This window comes from Penicillium diatomitis (genome assembly GCF_028827545.1).
Source record: "Penicillium diatomitis strain IBT 30728 chromosome Unknown utg000001l_segment0_segment0, whole genome shotgun sequence".
Lineage (NCBI taxonomy): Eukaryota > Fungi > Ascomycota > Eurotiomycetes > Eurotiales > Aspergillaceae > Penicillium > Penicillium diatomitis.
In genome coordinates this window covers 1,697,510-1,715,755 of record NW_026623173.1, presented here as the reverse complement: position 1 = coordinate 1,715,755, position 18,246 = coordinate 1,697,510, and the positions used below count along the sequence as shown (strand labels likewise).

The 18,246-nt window shown below is 51.1% G+C and overlaps 7 protein-coding genes across 7 annotated transcripts; 4 read left to right on the top strand and 3 right to left on the bottom strand.

Moving 5' to 3' along the window:
• Positions 1–168: 168 nt before the first annotated feature.
• N7539_000502 (uncharacterized protein) lies at positions 169–543 on the bottom strand (the record flags this gene model as incomplete). Its single annotated transcript, XM_056930106.1, has 1 exon — positions 169–543. One exon carries the CDS (start codon positions 541–543, stop codon positions 169–171), a length of 375 nt encoding a protein of 124 aa, XP_056794399.1.
• Positions 544–2,275: 1,732 nt separating this feature from the next.
• On the top strand, positions 2,276–4,274 carry N7539_000501 (uncharacterized protein; the record flags this gene model as incomplete). Its single annotated transcript, XM_056930105.1, has 2 exons — positions 2,276–4,146; positions 4,214–4,274. The coding sequence occupies 2 exons, from the start codon at positions 2,276–2,278 to the stop codon at positions 4,272–4,274; spliced, it is 1,932 nt and encodes a 643-aa protein (XP_056794398.1).
• A 1,242-nt stretch (positions 4,275–5,516) lies between these two features.
• N7539_000500 (uncharacterized protein) lies at positions 5,517–8,348 on the top strand (the record flags this gene model as incomplete). The annotated part of the gene is made up of 3 exons (XM_056930104.1): positions 5,517–5,640; positions 5,706–5,760; positions 5,867–8,348. The coding sequence occupies 3 exons, from the start codon at positions 5,517–5,519 to the stop codon at positions 8,346–8,348; spliced, it is 2,661 nt and encodes an 886-aa protein (XP_056794397.1).
• A 733-nt stretch (positions 8,349–9,081) lies between these two features.
• On the bottom strand, positions 9,082–10,167 carry N7539_000499 (uncharacterized protein; the record flags this gene model as incomplete). Its single annotated transcript, XM_056930103.1, has 2 exons — positions 9,082–9,435; positions 9,805–10,167. The coding sequence occupies 2 exons, from the start codon at positions 10,165–10,167 to the stop codon at positions 9,082–9,084; spliced, it is 717 nt and encodes a 238-aa protein (XP_056794396.1).
• A 1,063-nt stretch (positions 10,168–11,230) lies between these two features.
• N7539_000498 (uncharacterized protein) lies at positions 11,231–14,296 on the top strand (the record flags this gene model as incomplete). The annotated part of the gene is made up of 6 exons (XM_056930102.1): positions 11,231–11,259; positions 11,402–11,488; positions 11,607–11,733; positions 11,822–11,996; positions 12,070–13,217; positions 13,283–14,296. The coding sequence occupies 6 exons, from the start codon at positions 11,231–11,233 to the stop codon at positions 14,294–14,296; spliced, it is 2,580 nt and encodes an 859-aa protein (XP_056794395.1).
• Positions 14,297–15,653: 1,357 nt separating this feature from the next.
• Positions 15,654–17,100, bottom strand: N7539_000497 (adenosine kinase; the record flags this gene model as incomplete). The annotated part of the gene is made up of 7 exons (XM_056930101.1): positions 15,654–15,690; positions 15,756–15,869; positions 15,935–16,272; positions 16,341–16,682; positions 16,747–16,897; positions 16,959–16,974; positions 17,049–17,100. The coding sequence occupies 7 exons, from the start codon at positions 17,098–17,100 to the stop codon at positions 15,654–15,656; spliced, it is 1,050 nt and encodes a 349-aa protein (XP_056794394.1).
• A 268-nt stretch (positions 17,101–17,368) lies between these two features.
• Positions 17,369–18,090, top strand: N7539_000496 (DUF1770 domain-containing protein; the record flags this gene model as incomplete). The annotated part of the gene is made up of 3 exons (XM_056930100.1): positions 17,369–17,677; positions 17,784–17,978; positions 18,040–18,090. The coding sequence occupies 3 exons, from the start codon at positions 17,369–17,371 to the stop codon at positions 18,088–18,090; spliced, it is 555 nt and encodes a 184-aa protein (XP_056794393.1).
• Between the last annotated feature and the right edge of the window lie 156 nt (positions 18,091–18,246).

Genomic DNA, 18,246 nt, shown 5'->3' with positions numbered 1-18,246 from the left:
AAGAAGGAGTCGCCTATTATCACATGTTGATCACGCCAAGACAGAAAGCAATTTTCCTCTTGTTCGTCATGTGACAGCTCTGGGATAGATCATTGAGCCTCTAGGTATGTACAGATATCAAGACATCGGACGGACGTGATTGCATCCTTTTCCAAGCTCGATCACATCCTATTGCCCAAGCATGACAGACATGAGCAACACCGAGAGGAGCAGGGTGCTCCAGCTCAGCATGACTGCGTGAGGCCCACCTGAGGCGCAACCATGACTTCCGACGTTGGCATCCAAACACCGGCCCACTTGCTGAAGCTGAGTCTGATTGAAAGTTTTGCAGTATGCAAAGCACTTTTCAGGATAGTTGCGGTTGTAGGTCTCGGGCCAAAGAGTGTACTGGCCGCTCGTGCAGCATTGTGTGAGAGCTTGATAGGGCGTGTTGTTGTTTTTCATGATCTGCTGAGATATCGCGACGCCACACCAGCCAGGTTGGTAGGGCCCTGTGTCTGGAAGGGCGTCTGTGAAGTTGAAACATCTGTCGGCACGGGACATTATGCTTTTGAGAGATCTATGTGTGATGGATCCGGCGATCAAAAAGTTCTCTGCATTTGATATGAATCTGGAAGGGAGAAAAGATCGGGATTGAAATCTGCCTAGGGTCAGCTATCATGTAAAGAGTTGACAATGTCCAGTGAAGATGGACCATTTGCTTATGCAGATTTCAGACTCACTGACTTTGATGAGGAAACGATCTGGTTCCAGCAGAGCTCAAAACCCGCACTGAGTCCACTGACTGGGGAGACCCGACAAAGGAATGAAGTGTAGACTGCGCTCATGCCCTTCATTTCTGGGGGAGATCAGTAGGTTAAATATCTGTGTGCTCAGGGAATAGATTAGCGAGTCTTTTCCCAAATGCATTCTGACAGAGAAACAACCAATATCCGGCGGTCCCTGCCACCGGTCGTTCTTAGTCCTCCGCCCGGGCACTACCGTGGGAGAGACCTTAGGGCAATGCTTGCGACTCCATTGGTATGAGCCAGCAAAGGCTCCCAAGCATCTGGCACCGCTCACTGTGTTACTCTAGTGGTTGCCAGACAACCGGCCTTCATTATTGACGTGCATTGGATGGCGAGGCCCCACGCTTTGCAAAGCGGGCAGATGTGAGAGGTTGAGACAGACGATCGGATCTTAGAGCCAAGTCAGAAGCTCAATGTTGACATCACTAGTAATCACATGAGCGTGAACGGGAACAGGCCCATGAGGTGTATAGTAGTAGTAGTAATACTGGACATCGGGCGTTAACTACATACAGTATAGCGTGTTCGACTTGACAGGGGACTCACAGACGGGCGCAACTTGACTGACTACTATACCTACTAGTACCTAATTTCTAGGCACTACTCTCAGCTCTGTGGCTCTTTTCCGCTTCATGCTAGTTCAACGTCCAATGCCCCTGATCCCGTCTAGTTGGCCCCAAACAACCCGTCCCCACCGAATCCGAGAGTAGTCCGCATTCCGTAATACTCATGATTCGATGATGCCTGAATGGTCGCCCATTTGAAAGAAAAATAACCATTACTTCGAGGCCGGCGTGGGGGCGGTAAATAAAACGGACAACAGGGGGTCCATGCACGCCACTCGCTAAGGGGATCCCATCCTCCGAGTGCCCATTCCCCACGTGCACAGCACAGACGTAGCTCGCTGTGCTAAGGTAAAGACGGACTTCCGGGCTGGAGAAGCCCGTATGCCACTCAAGATAAGAGCGGAACGGTTGAGTAGGTCAAAAAAAATACAGCAGTAGTACTCACTACTCAGGTACTATCATGCTCGTTCAGGTCTCAAAGAGTGAACAGAACCTGTCAGATCCACATCCGAAAGCTTATCGATCCCTTTCTGGAAGTGTGATACTACTGTACTATAGCGTAGCGCAGGATGATAGATAGAGAATTCACATTCAACACCGGTGCTTGAGCTTTTTAAATATCTACCGTATCTTCGAATAGTGGTCATCTGATAAGCGCCCTAAAATCTCACCCAGAGAGAGAAATGTGATTGTCACGAATCAAACCCACACGGCAAGTATGGACACTATAGTGGAAGCTCCACCCTATAAGCTAGGTACCCCCTATATGAATTTTCGAGTCAGTCATCGTTTCTTTCCTTCGTTCTCTTCTCTGCATGACCATGGTATCTTGAATTGTCTGTTGATATATAAGCCAACACGAACGCATCACCCGATTCGCACGAGCGGCCTGATGACGCTTGTCGTTGGCAGTGGCTCATCATGCAGTCAAGAACCAGCTCTTTCATGTCGTCGCTTAGGTCCGTGTACTTGAGGACCAAGGAGTCCCTTCAAACTCCCGATATAGAGCTATGGGGCTTCCATAGCTACAAGCTTGTTGGTGAGGGTCAAGGCAGGGCCGAAACTCGCTGGTACTCGCGGATTGCGAAAAAGACATGGTCCATTATTGGACTGACATTTCTGTTTCTTCTTGCATGTTGGGGAGTCTTCAGATATTCACCCTTGCAGAAAGATCCCTATGAACCATATGACAGGCTTGAAATACGTGCTTGTCATCACCCCGTAGCACAACTTGTTGTGAATGCGCGGAGAGCGTTCAACAGGACACTGGAGCACCAATCTAGCACATTGGAGGAGGCCGTGGCAGAATACCAACGGAGATACCAGATGCCTCCACCTCCTCATTTCGACGAGTGGTATCGCTTTGCCACGGAGCGCTCAACGGTCCTCATCGATGAATTTGATACGATATACCATTCCATTCTGCCATTCTGGGGTCTCTCGCCAAGTGTGATACGGGATCGAGTGCGAGAAGATGTGGGTCCCGTAAACGAGACTTTTGTCATGGGGCTAACTGTGCGAAACGGCACAATCGACACTTTTGGGAAGCATCAAGGTGATTTTCAAGAGCCTGGGACAAGAAAAATCATCGAAAAATTCCAGCAGTGGCTGCCGGCTTTGACTTTACAGTTCAATGCCCATGATGAGCCACGAGTGGTGCTCGCTCATGAGCAGCTCAATCAACTGGTGAAAGAGGGACGCACGGCGCAATCACGACTTCGTGCCAGAGCAACAAGCTTATCAAACACGTTCTCACCCGGGGACTTGGAGAGTCCGTCGCGTCCAGTGCCTGGTCCTTATAGCCGATGGAATAGCTTTGTCCGGCAAGAGACGTGGCTCTTGTCGCGGCTGTCGTGTCCGCCAGAGACGGCGGCAATGAGTTTGGACGGCAACGCTTCGGACAACACGGCTGCATACGCTCTGAATTCATTGGGATTTATCTTCAATCAGTCGGCCGCGAGTGACGTCTGCAACACGCCCTCTCTGAGGCACCGTCTCGGCTTATTCCAACGTCCAAATGCATTCAGTGTGTCCAATGAGCTCACTCCAATGTTTTCAATGTCTCATCCGTCCACATTTCAAGACATTCCTGTTCCGTCTCCATATTATTATGAGGATAAGTCAAAGTTTGATCCGGATACCGCAGTGACCTGGGAGGAGAAGAAGCCTCAGTTGTACTGGCGTGGACGAACCAATGGGGGCCATAGCTTCAAGGGAAGCTGGCGCCAACTCCAGCGCCAGAGGATCGTTGGCAATCTGACCCATCCTCAATCGGCCCGTCATGTCTTGTCTCTCAAGTCGGGCTCGAGATGTACATCTAGACGCAAGGCGCAATGGGAGATTCAGCAAGCGAACGAAACCAGGACACCAGGATATTTCGATATCCACTTTACCGATATCGCGGACTGCGATGATGATTGCGACGAGGAAATGGCATTCTTCAACGACGTGGTCGAACCTGAGCCGCAGGAAAGGGCATGGAATTATCGGTACTTGCTGGATCTCGATGGTCACGCGTACAGTGGGAGATTCTACGCCTTTCTACGCAGCAAGAGTGTCCCCTTCAAGATCACCTCCTTCCGAGAATGGGATCAGAATATCCTGTTTCCCTGGGTTCACTATGTGCCTGTGAATATGGGGGTCCGAGAAGTTCCCGAGCTGATTCGCTTCTTCGAGGAGAATGAGGCTGGCCGGGAAATTGCGAAGACCATAGGTGAAGATGGTCAGACTTGGGCGGCTCGGGCCCTTCGAAAGGATGACATGGAGGTTTACATGTTTCGGCTTCTTCTGGAGTAAGTGTTTTGATCTTGATGCTAACACTTGATTGAAACCCGCCTGCTAATCTCATTCTGTTGATAGGTATGCCCGCGTACAAGATGACAACAGAGAGAGTCTCGGATACGTGTTGCCGAAGCAGTGATTTACCCATATTTTCACGCATAGATTTTTTTATTTGGAAACTTCTCGGAGGCGCATACAAGGTAGTGCAAGTGGATATTGACAATTTTCGTGCCAGCGCAAGGTATATCTTGACGCGTTTGCATATATTTCAGGACCTAAGGTACTTTGACTGAGGAGAACTTTGGTAGTGGCATCGACTGCATATATCTCATTTGATTCCAGACAACCAAGACCTGAATGAAATTTCCACCGGGGATCCTCCGCTTGACTTTTATGCGGCACTTGCGGCACCTGAATTGTCTCCGTCTGTGCACATATCACCTAGTAGTTGACCACCTACATAAGATGGAGGCATACCTACCAAATTCACGTGCTCAGGCCTCGACGGCATGTGGCCGCTAGGGTATACTAACCTCAGATAGGATGCCATTCTCTTGCCCATTAGGTTCGTCCCCTAAGAATCACAGCCTTGAGAGGAAGTAACTTAGTGCTCCGCCGTTGCCCGTGACATACTTAGTCGAAAGCAGGGCCCGGTTGACAGTGGTACAATGACACAAATTCAGAGAGAAACAAATATTTTGCAGATCAGGATATGGAAAGGGAGGTCTCCAATACTCGATTAAAAGAGGTTAATCGATCAGATGGCCCTATACGGCGAAGCTGCCTAAATACAGAGTACCCTTCCCGCCGGGCATAGGTAAACTTGACTCCTTTGGTCGCAATAGCTCACTTTCATGTCACATGTCAAACTGCCATGCCTGTTGAGCTCGAGCTGAGACTATGACGATGCTGCCTTGCTAATAGATAAGCCATACGTGCTATACCAACGTGCCTATTGGGCATTCGAAAGAGCATGGATGGCTAATCGTAAGCCCTGCTGCACTAGCTCGGCGGATACATCATATTTCAACACGGGCGTCGTCCTTAGGTATGGTATACTACTGCTGTACGTCAACCGCCAGGTATACTCTGCAACATGAGCCAATTAAACAGCTATGATGACAATATACTCAACGGTCGAGCACCAAATTTCCTAAACATGACCTCAGCCACCCCTTGACGAGATCTACAACCATGAGCCGCCAAGTCCCCAGTTATCGATTCCTCGAGAAAAAAAAAATCCCCCCACAATTCCCTTTTTTCCCCGCTCGGTTCCTTGACGCCCTCAAATTCTTTCCCCTCTTCTTCCCTCCAAGAGTCCCGCAAACGTTTCCATCGCACGCCTTGCGCTTTCTCTTTCCCCTCACAGCATTGGAATAAAATGGAGGACGAAAAGAGCGCAAAGGTCAAGAAGAAGAGCGCCACACATCGCAAGTCATTGTCCTGTGAATACTGCAGTCGCTCTTTCGCCCGTCTGGAGCATCTCCAACGCCATCTCCGCACCCGTTGAGTAACCCCTCTTCCACCACTCCACGCCTCGTGATTGATCCCATCTAATGTAGGATAACAGATACCAAGGAGAAGCCGTTTTCATGTGACATTTGTTCCAAGTCCTTTGCGCGCAGGTACGTTGATGACGTTCCTTGCCCTCCCTGTCCTCTCAATCACGACCTAGTTTTTCCCTCCCGCCTCCGATCAACCCCACAATGGCTGAGAATTGAACAATTACAGTGATTTGCTGGTACGACATGAGCGATTGGTACATCCTGCAGAAGCGGCAGCAGGTCGCGACCATCGTGCGCAAAATGGTGACAACCAACCTCACGAGGTTCCACTTCAGTCCACAATAATTCAACCTACCCCCCACCACCATGAGTCTCGAATGCTCGAGCTCGCCGATGCCATCCCAGTCCACACCCAAATACCACACCCTTCCACTGAGGTGCAGATACAGCCGCCCTCAATTGTCGAAACAGCTCACTTCAATCCCTCCTGGGGTTATGACTTGAACCTCTTGTCGCATGCAGCTAGCCATGTCGCACTAGAGGGTCAACAGGAGAACCTGGAATCTTTACGAAAGCAATCTCAAGCGGTCGGCGCACCATCTCAATCCCTTCCACAGGCACCAGAGAGGGGTATCACCGACAATTATGGCGTCGAGCCATCCATGCTCGACCTAACAGATCTGGGTGATCCTGTCCAGGACTTCACGGTTTTTCTTGAGAGCGTCGGCTTATCATCGGATTGGGATTCTGGAGTCTTTTCGTCCGTAGAGGACTCCATGCTCCCTCCAGGTTTAACAGTGGACTCAAAGTCACATGGACGAGAAGCTGCGCCGACTTCGTCGTCTAGATTGGGTGTCGATCTGATGAGCGATCCCCGCGGGCCAGCCGACGAACAACCGTCATTTTCCAATTTCGGATCCAGGCTGCCGTCTCTGCAGCCCGAGTCTCATGAGATTGAGGATCGCATTGGTCTCTCTGATGAGGGCTCTCGACCCGCGTGGGACATAAGCAATACCGATCGGCAAATTTTCGTTCAAAAACTGGAAGAGTTTTCCTACGTTCTGCCCAAGGGATTTGTTCCTCCCTCTCGGCACACTCTCTCCCGCTTTTTCGCGGGCTATATCAATGGGCTGAATGAACATCTACCATTCATTCATGTACCAACATTGTCGATCGCTAAATGGTCCCCGGAGCTCACGCTAGCGACCGCCGCTGCTGGGTCGCACTATCGCTTCGAGAATGGCAGAGGCATTGATCTATTTCATGCGGCCAAAGCCATCCTCCTGGAGCGACTTCGCCGGAGGGATAGTCGGCAGGTACCGTATCCATCGTGGAACTACATTTCACCTCCCTCGGGCTTTCCTAATTCACGGGGATCATCCATGCTCTCAAATACCACAAGCAGCCCATTCCAAAACCAGCATATCCAAAACACTCCTATGAACCAATCCATCTATACCCTTGATGATTCGGATGCGCACATGGAAGTGATCCGGACTTTCCTACTACTTACAGTCTTCGCGTCTTGGGAGCGACATCCCGAGTTGTTACGAGAGATCCTTTCGCTGCAGAGTACACTAGCAAGGCTTGTCCGCGAACATGGCTTGTCAGAACCACCTACAACGCCCGATCCCATCAGCTGGGAGGAATGGGTGCGAAGAGAGGGTAGTCGCCGGACAAAACTCATAGTTTACTGCTTTTTTAATCTTCATTCCATCATGTACAACATTCCTCCAATGATTCTGAATGGGGAGCTCAAGCTGCATATGCCAAGCTCACATGATCTTTGGAAGGCCACCAACGCCGCTCAATGGCGGCGTGTCCAACGAATCCGTCAAGGGACCGAGGTTCCTTTCCAAGATGCGTTTGCCCGCCTTTTCCTCAAGTTCTCAAATCCGCCAGCGTCCACCCCAATCTCTCCGTTGGGCAACTACATCCTCATCCATGCCATCATCCAACAGATTTTCTTTGCGCGGCAGCTGTGTCTCTCGGCCCCGAGCATGCACGGGACCAGTCTGCGACAGGAGGATCTCAATGTCCTCGATAATTCATTGAGCGCCTGGAAAGCGCTCTGGAAACGAACACCTGAATCGAGTATTGATCCGCAGAACCCGGCAGGCCCCATTGCGTTCACCTCCACCGCGCTGCTCGGCCTTGCATATATCCGCCTTCATGTCGATCTCGGGCCCTGTCGCCATTTGGTCAGCCAGGACCCTCAGCAGATTGCCCATGCTCTGAATGAGTCTCCGCCACTCGTTCGCCACCCTCGGCTCATCATGGCTTTGTTGCATTCGGCCCACGCTCTTTCAATCCCGGTTCGCCTCGGCATAGACTTTGTTGCGCGAACGCACTCGTTCTTCTGGAGCATACAGCACTCACTCTGTAGCCTGGAATGCGCCTTCCTTCTCAGCCGCTGGTTGCTCGCCATTCCTCTAACGCAGTCCGAGCAGCGGCTCTCCGAACATGAACGGAAACTTTTACTCTGGATCAAGAGCATGATGGATGAGACAGAGATGGCTGTAGATCCCCCCGGGGCGCCAGATCTGGACTTTATGGCCAATCCTTACAAAGTGCGACAACTGAGCGTCGCAATTGTACGCGTCTGGGCTCGGACATTCAAGGGCAACACCAGTTGGGCCGTGGTGGATCTGGTGGGCTCTAGCCTGGATGCATATGCAGATCTCCTTGAGGGTTGGCCTGCATCGTAAGATGAGGCAAGTCGAGGGTAAACGTGCGTTGATGGCGAGCAGTCATGTCCTTTGTCTTTCGACACATCGCACTGGGGTTCCACGATCATGGTCATTAAAGCCGGCCGATTCATACCTGCCTTCTCTGTCTAATTTTGATTTGATGATGACGTGATATGACATCCATGGAGTTTTATTTTGGGTTGCAATGCTTGGGAAAATAAATGACGATCGGTTGCTACTATGGATATTATGGAGGATTTGCTTACTTTCTCATTCCAGATTTTGACTCCAACGCCTCTTGTTTTTTGTGTTTTTTGTGTTCCCTTTTCCCTGTTTCGCTGTTGGCTTCCACTGTGACGGTCTGATCTCTTTCCTCATTTATACCCTTCAATGTTTGCATTTTGACGTTTTCGAGAAGGCACCTGTTGGTGAACGTCTCACCTTACATCTGGTGACTAAGTTACCGATGATTTTGTGTTTATGACCATGGATACCTAGTAGGATCCGAGATCACGGTTCCAAATATTGAGTTTGGTGTCTGGCGTATCAAAAGGGAAGAGCCTATGGTATAGGAAGCGGCCAGCGAGGCGCTTCTTACATCTTTTAACCCGCGTCAGCTTGCAATAATTTGATGTGCTAAAAGTCGATATGCATTTACTTCTTTCATGCATAAGAAATTAGTCAGACCACCCATCTAATGCAATGTACGCACCCGGTGCTATGAATCCGAAGTACACAGCTACGCCGTGCATCACCCCTTCTTCGATGCCTGGGCCTGGCCCCTATTCCTCGTCACACTCGCAGGCACAAACCGAAGTGCAGACATAGATCGCGTGAGACCATCAAGCTCCATATCAATGGAGCGATCTTCAGCCACCCGGGGTCCAGGCCGTATCTCCATCCTCTTCGGACTAGTCGGGCTGGCCGGGCTGGTCACGTTTGTCGGATTCGCGGCTTGACTGACGGAACTGCGGCGTCGCAACCGCCCTTCTTGGATAGACGAGATGGAGGCGGATGAGATCCGACGCCGGTGGCTTTTGTTCAGCGGCCGGAGGAGCGAGGTCTGTTTGTCGATGCCGTCATTGATTATGTAGAAATTGTAAGTCTGTGAGAGTCGTGAAGAGAGAAGAGGTTAGACATGTTAGCAGCTGACATCTCTCGGGGACGCGTCGGTCTTGCTGGGAAGACGAGGTACGTGGGAAAATTGAAACATCTCAGATGGGTGGAGGTCTGCAAGGGCGAAGCATACTCGAGGAAACATATGCTTGTCTACCAAATGAAGCCGCCGTTTGTGGGGTGATGAACATTGCCGTTCGCAGTCCTCGATGAAGCAGCGGTACTGTACAAGTACCATTGTTTATATTAGCAACCTTGCCACGAGGAACAATACTAAGATGGCAGACGCTTCGGCAATTGCAATTGCAATTGCAATTAGACAGGCTGAACTCAGCATCTTCCACCTCGCAGATCTTACCGTCTTCTCGCCTCGAGCCCGTCTCGCCGCTGCCAACGGATCATGATTCTCCTCAATATGGAGATTTAAGAAATGCGCTGTTGGAAAATTCTTGCTGCATTGCGAACACCGATTGACATGAGTCTGCTGATAATGCACTTCGTAGTCTTCGTATGAGGCAAACGAGACAGTCTCTCGATGCGGTGGTAACGTGCAGTGCATGACCTCCACGAATGGAACGGTGTCGCGGTGAAGCAGTTTGCTGCGGTCCGAAGGCAGCTTCGTCTCGCTGGTCGTTGACGACAGTGACGGTGAGCTTGTGAGAGAGTCGAGAGGGAAGGCAGAATCTTGAGGAGCGCTGGGTGAATGTGAGCGCTTGGCCATTGTGATGGGCTTCTTCAATTGATCGCTCTTTTATCTGCTTTGAATTCTTTTTTTTCCCCCTCTGCTGGTCCTGCGATCTGAGCGTCCTGTTGCATGAGAGGGGAAAGTGCAGCAGCCTCCAGTCGATGTCGGGAGTGGTGGATTGTGACTGATCGGACTGCAGCGGGGATGGTGGTGCAGAATTGGATGAGGTCACAGCCAGAGAGAAATCTGGTCGAGGTCAGAGACAATCAGTGAGGATCAGTGAAGACGACAATACTAGTATCCATCTGACTTATCACGAGGATGATAGGACCAAGCAGTTAGTGCCTCAGGTAGAAGTAGTACTGCAGTGGTCAGTCGAGGCGATGAGGGTTGAGTCCAAAGGGGTCCTCCGTTGGGCAAATGGGTCACTGGGGACTCACGGAGTACTTCGTAAATGCCGGTAGACCTCACTCTGAAACTTGTACTTCGACAGTCTCGCAGAGGGCCCGTCCGGTCACTCTGGTTCTATTACTAGTACACTCGGAACCTTTTAGTAGTACTTTAGTACTTTACCTGGTAAGCTGGTCCAGGTAGTGACTAGTACCTCCTACTATAGGCTGGTCGCTATGTCGCTGAAATGATCGCAACCTTTTGAATATATTTCCAGCTTCCTCTTGTCAAAGACATTCCATTTTGGACAAATTCAAAAGATCATTTCTACGATTGACCCCATCGGTCTCGGTCTGATCATCTCTCCAAGCTCCATACAAAATAAGAAAGATACACCTCCGTAGCCAAGCAACCAACCACATCCGAGCCGACAGGCATTCCCTCGACCCGCCCAATCCGAACTGACTCTCCACGCTTTTTTGGGGGGGGGGGAAACCTCAGCGCGGCTATCGCTTTCTCATTCGCGCTCATCCACCTCCCAGCTGCCCTGCCTGACCCCCCCCCCCCCCCGGATCCGCCTGCAGAGGGGTCTTGATCTGATGGCTTGTCTACTGCTGCATTCACCCGCAGTCTTCCTCCTTCCAGCCACAGCTATCTGACCGGGCGAGGTTGACGGTGGGGTGATCAGTTCGCTCGCGCCCACTCGAGCATGGCGTCTCTGTTCAAAAATGCGTGGCGGTCAGTCTCTCTATCCCTCCATCCTCAGTCTGAGTGAGATCCCTCGATCGGTAAAACTCTTTGCGCACTTGCATCTACCTTATTCATGCGGCGAGACGGCCACGGATGCTGATCAAGGCACAACTGACCTGTTTTTATTCAGGACTGCGACAAATGCCGAGCAGGAGCTGTTGCGCCGCCTAGCGGAGAAAGAGCCGACCTTCGCCGAAATCTCTCAACTTCTCTCCGAGTAAGTCTATCTTTCGGGATCGGCAGTCTCATTTGAATTGCTTCGGTCACGGCGCATAGGCCAGGTGTGATGATCTCGTCATTCTAACTGCAACTGCTCGTGTGCTTCCCAATTCCAGATTCCGCACCGCTTGCCAAAATGCGATCCTGTCTGATTTTGACACCGCTCGTACACTCGACGTAGAGGGACGCCTCTGGGAGGCACATCTCAAACTCAACAATCGTTTCCGAAAGCTCCTCGCTCGTGTGAGTGGATCGTCAACCCAGAGATATGCGTGCGCGGGGGGGGCTGCGGGATGTCAGGAGCTAACTTGAGCGCACGCGCACTGACCAGTATCGAGAGGAGACGACGAAGAAAAGACCCGTCGAGAAGCGCAAATTGGAAAAGCACTATTTGGACTTTATCAAGTCAAGCCAACGTTTCTACCGCGGCTACATCCAGCACCTTTCTTCGCAATTCGGTGGAATTGTGGAATTGGAGAAGGTCGCGCACAAGTTCAACTTTGAGAGTGCGCATCAATCCATCGCCTTCGGCTTGCTCGACCGCAGATTGCTAATTCAGGCCCTCGGCCGTTTTTCTAGGCTTGTCCAGTATCTCTCCTACTACCATTACCCCCGAACTACGTCTGCGCATCCTCCAGTCATGTCACGCAACCCTGATCCGGCTGGGTGATCTGTCCCGGTACCGTGAAACCGAACTTGCCAGCCACAAGCGCAATTGGGGCCCCGCGATCGGATACTATGACTTGGCCTCGGTGATCTACCCAGCGTCAGGCGCATCCCACAATCAGCTGGCCGTGATTGCGCTCGCCGATGGGAACCATTTTCGAGCCACATACCACCTCTACCGCGCCTTGTCCGCCCACAACCCACATCCGTCGGCCAAGGGGAACTTGGAGATTGAGTTCAAAAAGATCATGAACGCATGGGCTAAGCGCGAGCTCATCAAGCCTGAGGATCAAGGCGTCCCTGGAAAAGCACTCGCGCCATGGTTCGTCTACCTCCATGCTCAATGCTACAGAGGTCTTGACTTCCCAGAACATGAGGAGCTTGAAAGTGAGGTGATGAGCCAGTTGGCAGTGGATGTGAGGGAACGCTCGCATGAAGGGACGCTCCAGAAATTTTGCCTGGTCAACATTGCCGCAGAAGAGTTTGCTCGAGCTCGATCCACCGAGGAGTCTGTATCACATGCTCGAATGTTCTTCCAGCGCATCAATGTGAAGACCTTCTTCACTCTGCTTCAGATTCTTCTGGTCGAGCTTGAACGCTTTGCGGGTGACGAATCCATCAACAGTAGCCAGGCCTCGAAGAACGGTCCAGACAAGGTCACCGTTGTCGCTCGGCGGATTCTGCCTGCTTTGCGCCATTACAGCTCTTGGCTCCTTGTCACTAGTGATTACCTGCTCTCTTCCAAGGAAGAACAGGACTCGTCCCTGGCCATTCAGATTCAGGAATTCTGGAAAATTTATGCAGGTACCCTGACACTTTTGGCATCAACATTTGATGTCGTCCACCTGCCCGAGGTGGATTACTTGCTGGAGGAAGATGAGGAAAGCCTAGGCTTTGCGCCTTTGGACCAGCCCGCAACTTCTCGGCGTTACGTCGGTCAAGGCGATTGTCTAAAACCGAGGATGAATGACCCCGGAGTGGAAAGAAGCCACCCCAATATTGAAATGCTGTATCGCATTCGAGAATTTGTGATCGACGGCTTGGATCTGGTCGTGAGAAGTGTAGGTCGCCTTGACTTTCTGAGACTCTTTTGAGAGGATTCATTTGAGCTAACCACAGGTTGCAGAGAATTCCCGTCACGCTGGTCGATGAGGAGGACAAGAAAACATTCATCTATCAAGAAGATGGACTGCCTTCTCAGTTCTTCTCCAGTCCCTTGGCTCATCCGGCTCCTTTGATCGCACCGGCCGTGGAACGAGAAGATATTCCCCCAGCGGGCCAGAACCCCGTCACTGGTGGCGAGACGCGCAGCACGTATGGTGACGCTCAATCCGTCTCTGCTTCTGCTTGTGCTTCAATGTCGGTCAACATGCACCGTATTGCCGAGGATGTCGATCGCCTGGTCGAGTCTGACACCTATGAGAATGCTCCCAACGTTCCGGATCAATTTGCTTTCCTTCGAGATTCTGCACGCATTCCCGCCCCTTCTGCCCGCCCGCCCGCAAATCTCGACGCCTTCAACTTCAACAATGAAATGAGGGCCCAGCAGCTGAGTACACCACTGCTCCCTCCCGGTCTGGGCGCTCCCAGTGTTCAGATGTCCGAGGCTCTACGCACCTCGACTGGCCAGTCTTACAATCCTCTTCCAACGCTCCCGAGCATTCCCAGTATCTGGAACACCTCAACTTCCACGCCGCTCCGCGATGATGCTACTTCGTCACGCACGCCACCGGGGCTTGGGTCACCTGCTCCGGCGCATTCACCAAACGCCTTAGACGCCAATCGAGTCAGATCTCCGGTCGCAGATCAAGCTGCAAATGATCTCCTTAGGCACAGTCTGATGGCACAGTCCCAGCTTCCCAGCTCTCAAGAGGTGTCGAGCTCCATGCCATCGTGGCTTCAATTTACCAACTCTCAAGCTAGCAATCAATGGCCTGCGGATCCCCGCCGCTTCTCCTACGCGCCGGATCAATCAGTCTCAGGCGGGTTTCCCACCCAGTCCTGGCCAAATGAAGCCTTCATCGCAAGCAGCTTGGCACCGGGCGCGGGTCCATTCGCTTCGGGATTCAACAATCACCGCAAGTCCGCTACACAGTTGGGCGCCATCGGCCAAACCCCGCCCTGTGGACAAGGAGGTTGATATCTGCCAAGAAGTGATTTGAACATCAGTAATCGAATCCCCACCTCCTCAGAGTCGGTATTGTTGCTACTTGCGAGTTGGGCAAAGTCACGCTTATCCATGAGGGCCCTCACTCAATTTCCCTGGCTGTCCCCATTCCAGCGAAGGTATAACCTTGTATCTAGGCGGAACTTTCAAGGGGTGCAAGTGAGAAGCAGTCAACCTTTTTCAGGCAGTTCGACTTGGGGAGCGTGATGTGTCTTATTCTCCGCTGATTCCGCATATGATCGACCACGATCCGTCTCACCCAATGTGTCCTCTGCTTCGAGAAAAGAGACCTGGTTCAGCGTTGACCTGCATGACTGCTCCCTCTCAGAGACCCTTATTTGCCGCCTTGGTCCGTCTGCATACAACATACCGGCGATTATCATTTGCTAGGCGACTGCGCGTTCAACACGTTTCGAATCCAGGCCGTCGCTTTGTGACCATCAAGACTAGCTTCATTTCGCTTGAGTGGTCGGCACTTCAGGTCGGTCGCAGCGCTCGTCTGTTGCTTTTTCGCGCTCGCGCTGTCATTGTCTTTTTCTTGTTTTTTTTTTAAAAAAATTCTCGTGCTCTTCCAGTAGCCTTTGAGTGCGTCAGAAGTCGATATCAAATGAGTACATCAAGTCTTCTTGCGTGCTGTCATTCCTTTATCCCGAGCTTCGCTGTTGTAATTGGTTGCGCCTAAATGTGAATAGAGTTTCGTAAATCCTAGATACTCTTCGATCATTCAAACCTGAACCTAGGCACGATAAGTCCATCACCTGGCAACAGTACCTATACTTATCTCGGTTCAAAGAATCCGAATTCCGATCCACGCTACTGCACTTTCTCCATTCTTTCCACTTTGAAAATTTCGTAATCTGCTTTGATGATTCGTATGACGCATACAATATTTGGATCGCACTGAGTACGTGTGTTGTGGATCAAAGCTTTATTCTGGTTTATATAGTCATAACAGTCGTTGTTGAAAACGCGCCTTTCACTGCCACACGACAGGTGGCCGCGCCATGTCAGGATGTGCAAGCTTGTCATGGTGGAACAGGACAAGCAACGGTGTGTAAAATAGAAATGATCAAGCACAGCCAGACAAGACCTTTATAATAGACCCCGCTGACGAGACCACTTGACACGAACCATGTCGGATTTCATGATCTTCCGAAAGATAATATGATATTTGATAGGAAAAATGTTTTGGGTATAGAAGGTTGAATCATCCAAAGGGGTTGTGCGGTGCATCTTTCGTTAGTATATACGATACACCGAGATTTCTGCTAGAAATCTGTGTTGAAGAGTAGAGGCTTAGGGTTCATGATGCGTCACCTTCTCAGTGCATTTAAGAGCTGGAGTAGGTTTGCTTGGGGGAAGGGTAACTAAATGGAGAAGGTTAGGGCTCATCCCATGGAGTGTGGTTGGAGACGACATGTTGAGAACTTACGAAGGTCCAAGCTCCTGAATACCCTTGCTGGCGAGCCACTGGCCCATGTCGATGCTGACCTCGAGAGACTTGCCAGAAACAACACCGGCGCAGAAGCCACCGGCGAAGGCGTCACTATTAAAAAGAAGAGTCCAAGTCAGAACAGCTCACCGAAAAGTAGGATCGTGCCTGCAACTTACCCAGCACCATTGGTATCAACGATGGCGTCCTTGGAGATCTCGTGGACCTTGAACTCCTTGACCTCGACATTGCCATCGGCGGAGGCAATACCCACAACGGTGGGCAGAGTACCCTGGGTGACAATGGCAACACGAGGGCGCTGAGTGTTCTTCTTGGGCAGGAGAGCGAGCTTCTTGGCGATCTCGACAACGTCCTCGGTACCCCACTCGTGGCTGGCGGAATAGGCGCGAGCTTCGTCCTCGTTGCAGAATGTATAGTCGGTGTAGGGCAGGACACTGTCCAGCTGCTCCTTGAAGAATTGAGGAATGAAGGGGGCAGAGAGAGACAGCATGAAGACCTGTATGAAATGGGGTTGTTAGCTCACAGATGCCGGGGTGTTCCATCGAGGTTGAGGAGCTCATTCACCTTGTTCTTTGCGGCAGCCTCCTCACCCAGAGCCTGAATGGCAGGGACGCAAACAGTCAAGTGGTATCCACCGACATAGTAGAACTGGGCCTTCTCAACAAGAGACCAGACCTGAGGTTGCTTCAAGTGCTCAATCTTGTACTCGTTGGCGGCAGCAAGGTGGGTGCACATGCTACGGTTATGGCCGGTGATAACGACACCGCACTTGCCGGTGGGCTGGGTCTCATCGACCCGGTACTCGGTGTGGACTCCAGCCTCCTCGCAGGTCTTCTTCAGAATTTCTCCGTACTTGTCCTTGCCAATGCAGCCAATGTAAACAACTGATTCCTCGGGAAGCATGTACTACTCATTTAAGTCAGCCATTGGATTTCAATGATCTAGTTCTGCGGGAAACTGGAGCACTAACCTGGGCGCCACGGGCAGTGTTTTGAGCAGCACCACCGGGGATGAGCTTGGCATCTCGAGAAAGAAGGTCCTCGTAGATGCCCATGTGCTTCTCCTCGGCGAGAATGGCATCATTGGCCTTCAGGCCATACTTCTCAAGGAGAGCGTCATCACTATACACGAATTGGTTAGATCGGGAACCAGATTTACGACCTGGAGGAGGTCTTTCCGTACCCTTTGGCCTGGATGTCTAGTGGGGTATTAGCACTCAGAATTACTCAAACAGAACGATGATCGATGAGACGGCAACCAGTGAACACTTACCAAGAAGAGGGTTCTCCAAGCACAACAAAGCGTATCCCTTAGTAGCGGCCATTTTAGCAAATTATTTCAAATGAAATTGCAATGATGAATCGTAGGAGAAGGAAACTGAATTGTACACCGATGGGGTAGAATGGTGGGGTTCGGCAGAAACAAAGGCGGAAAGCCTCGATAGCCCAGACGGAGATCAGACATCACGAGCGTCAACCCATAGCTTCACGCGTCCGAACAGACCAAAAACTAGCTTCAACGTCAGATCCTGATCGGATTAAACTTGCTATCCGAGAATTCCTTTCACTGCATGAACAAATACACATATCGTCATGACAGAACCAATACTAGAGGTCGCCGAGACCATCCAGACTGCGTCGATAGTGGAGAATCCATCTGCGGCCCATGATGTGAACCCTTCTACCGCAGCTTCGGAGAAGAAGCCAGTTGTTGCAGCTCCAGACTCTGATGCTGGTAGTTTGGCATCGGACATTGTTGACCCTAGTCGGGTGATTCGACCTCTCCGTCGCCGCCCAACGTTACCTCCTCTACCAGACTTGCGATTCGAACAAAGCTATCTCGCAAGTATCAAAGACGCCGACACATGGGGACGAGTAACATGGATCACTGTTAGGGATCAGGTACGACTACTCAAGTTCGGCGCTGAGCTTGTTGGAAAAAGAAAGATACGCAATGATACTACATCAAAAAAAACCATCAAGCTGATAACATTCTCACTCTTAATAGGTGCTTCTTCCTCTAATTCAGGGCACTCTCTGGACCCTGGCGCTATCTGGCTGGCGATTCTGGAATCGCAATGCCTCCTTAAGTGGACATACACTTGGTAGTAGAATCCGCCGATGGTGGTACGAAGTCAACAATTGGAAAGTGCCTCCAGTCGGCTGGACAAAGGATCCGAAGCTGGCCTCGCAAGCTGAGAATGTGAGCGCCACCTTGTAATAACCAAATAACCGCCCTCCGACCCGTGTGACTGATGGTCCAGGAGTTTTTACAGTTTTATGATGCCGAGTTCTCCACTGCTGGGTCTGCTTGATTTGATTAGCTTCATATAGCAGACTGCCCGGCCTTGCGAGAGTGAGTCTTGTGCGACCGGCCGATTTTATTCTCTTACAAGCATGTTTGGCGTTGGATTTGGGCGTTTCACCATTAGGCTTTCTACTCTTCAATTTCCAGAATTTGAGCCGTTCAC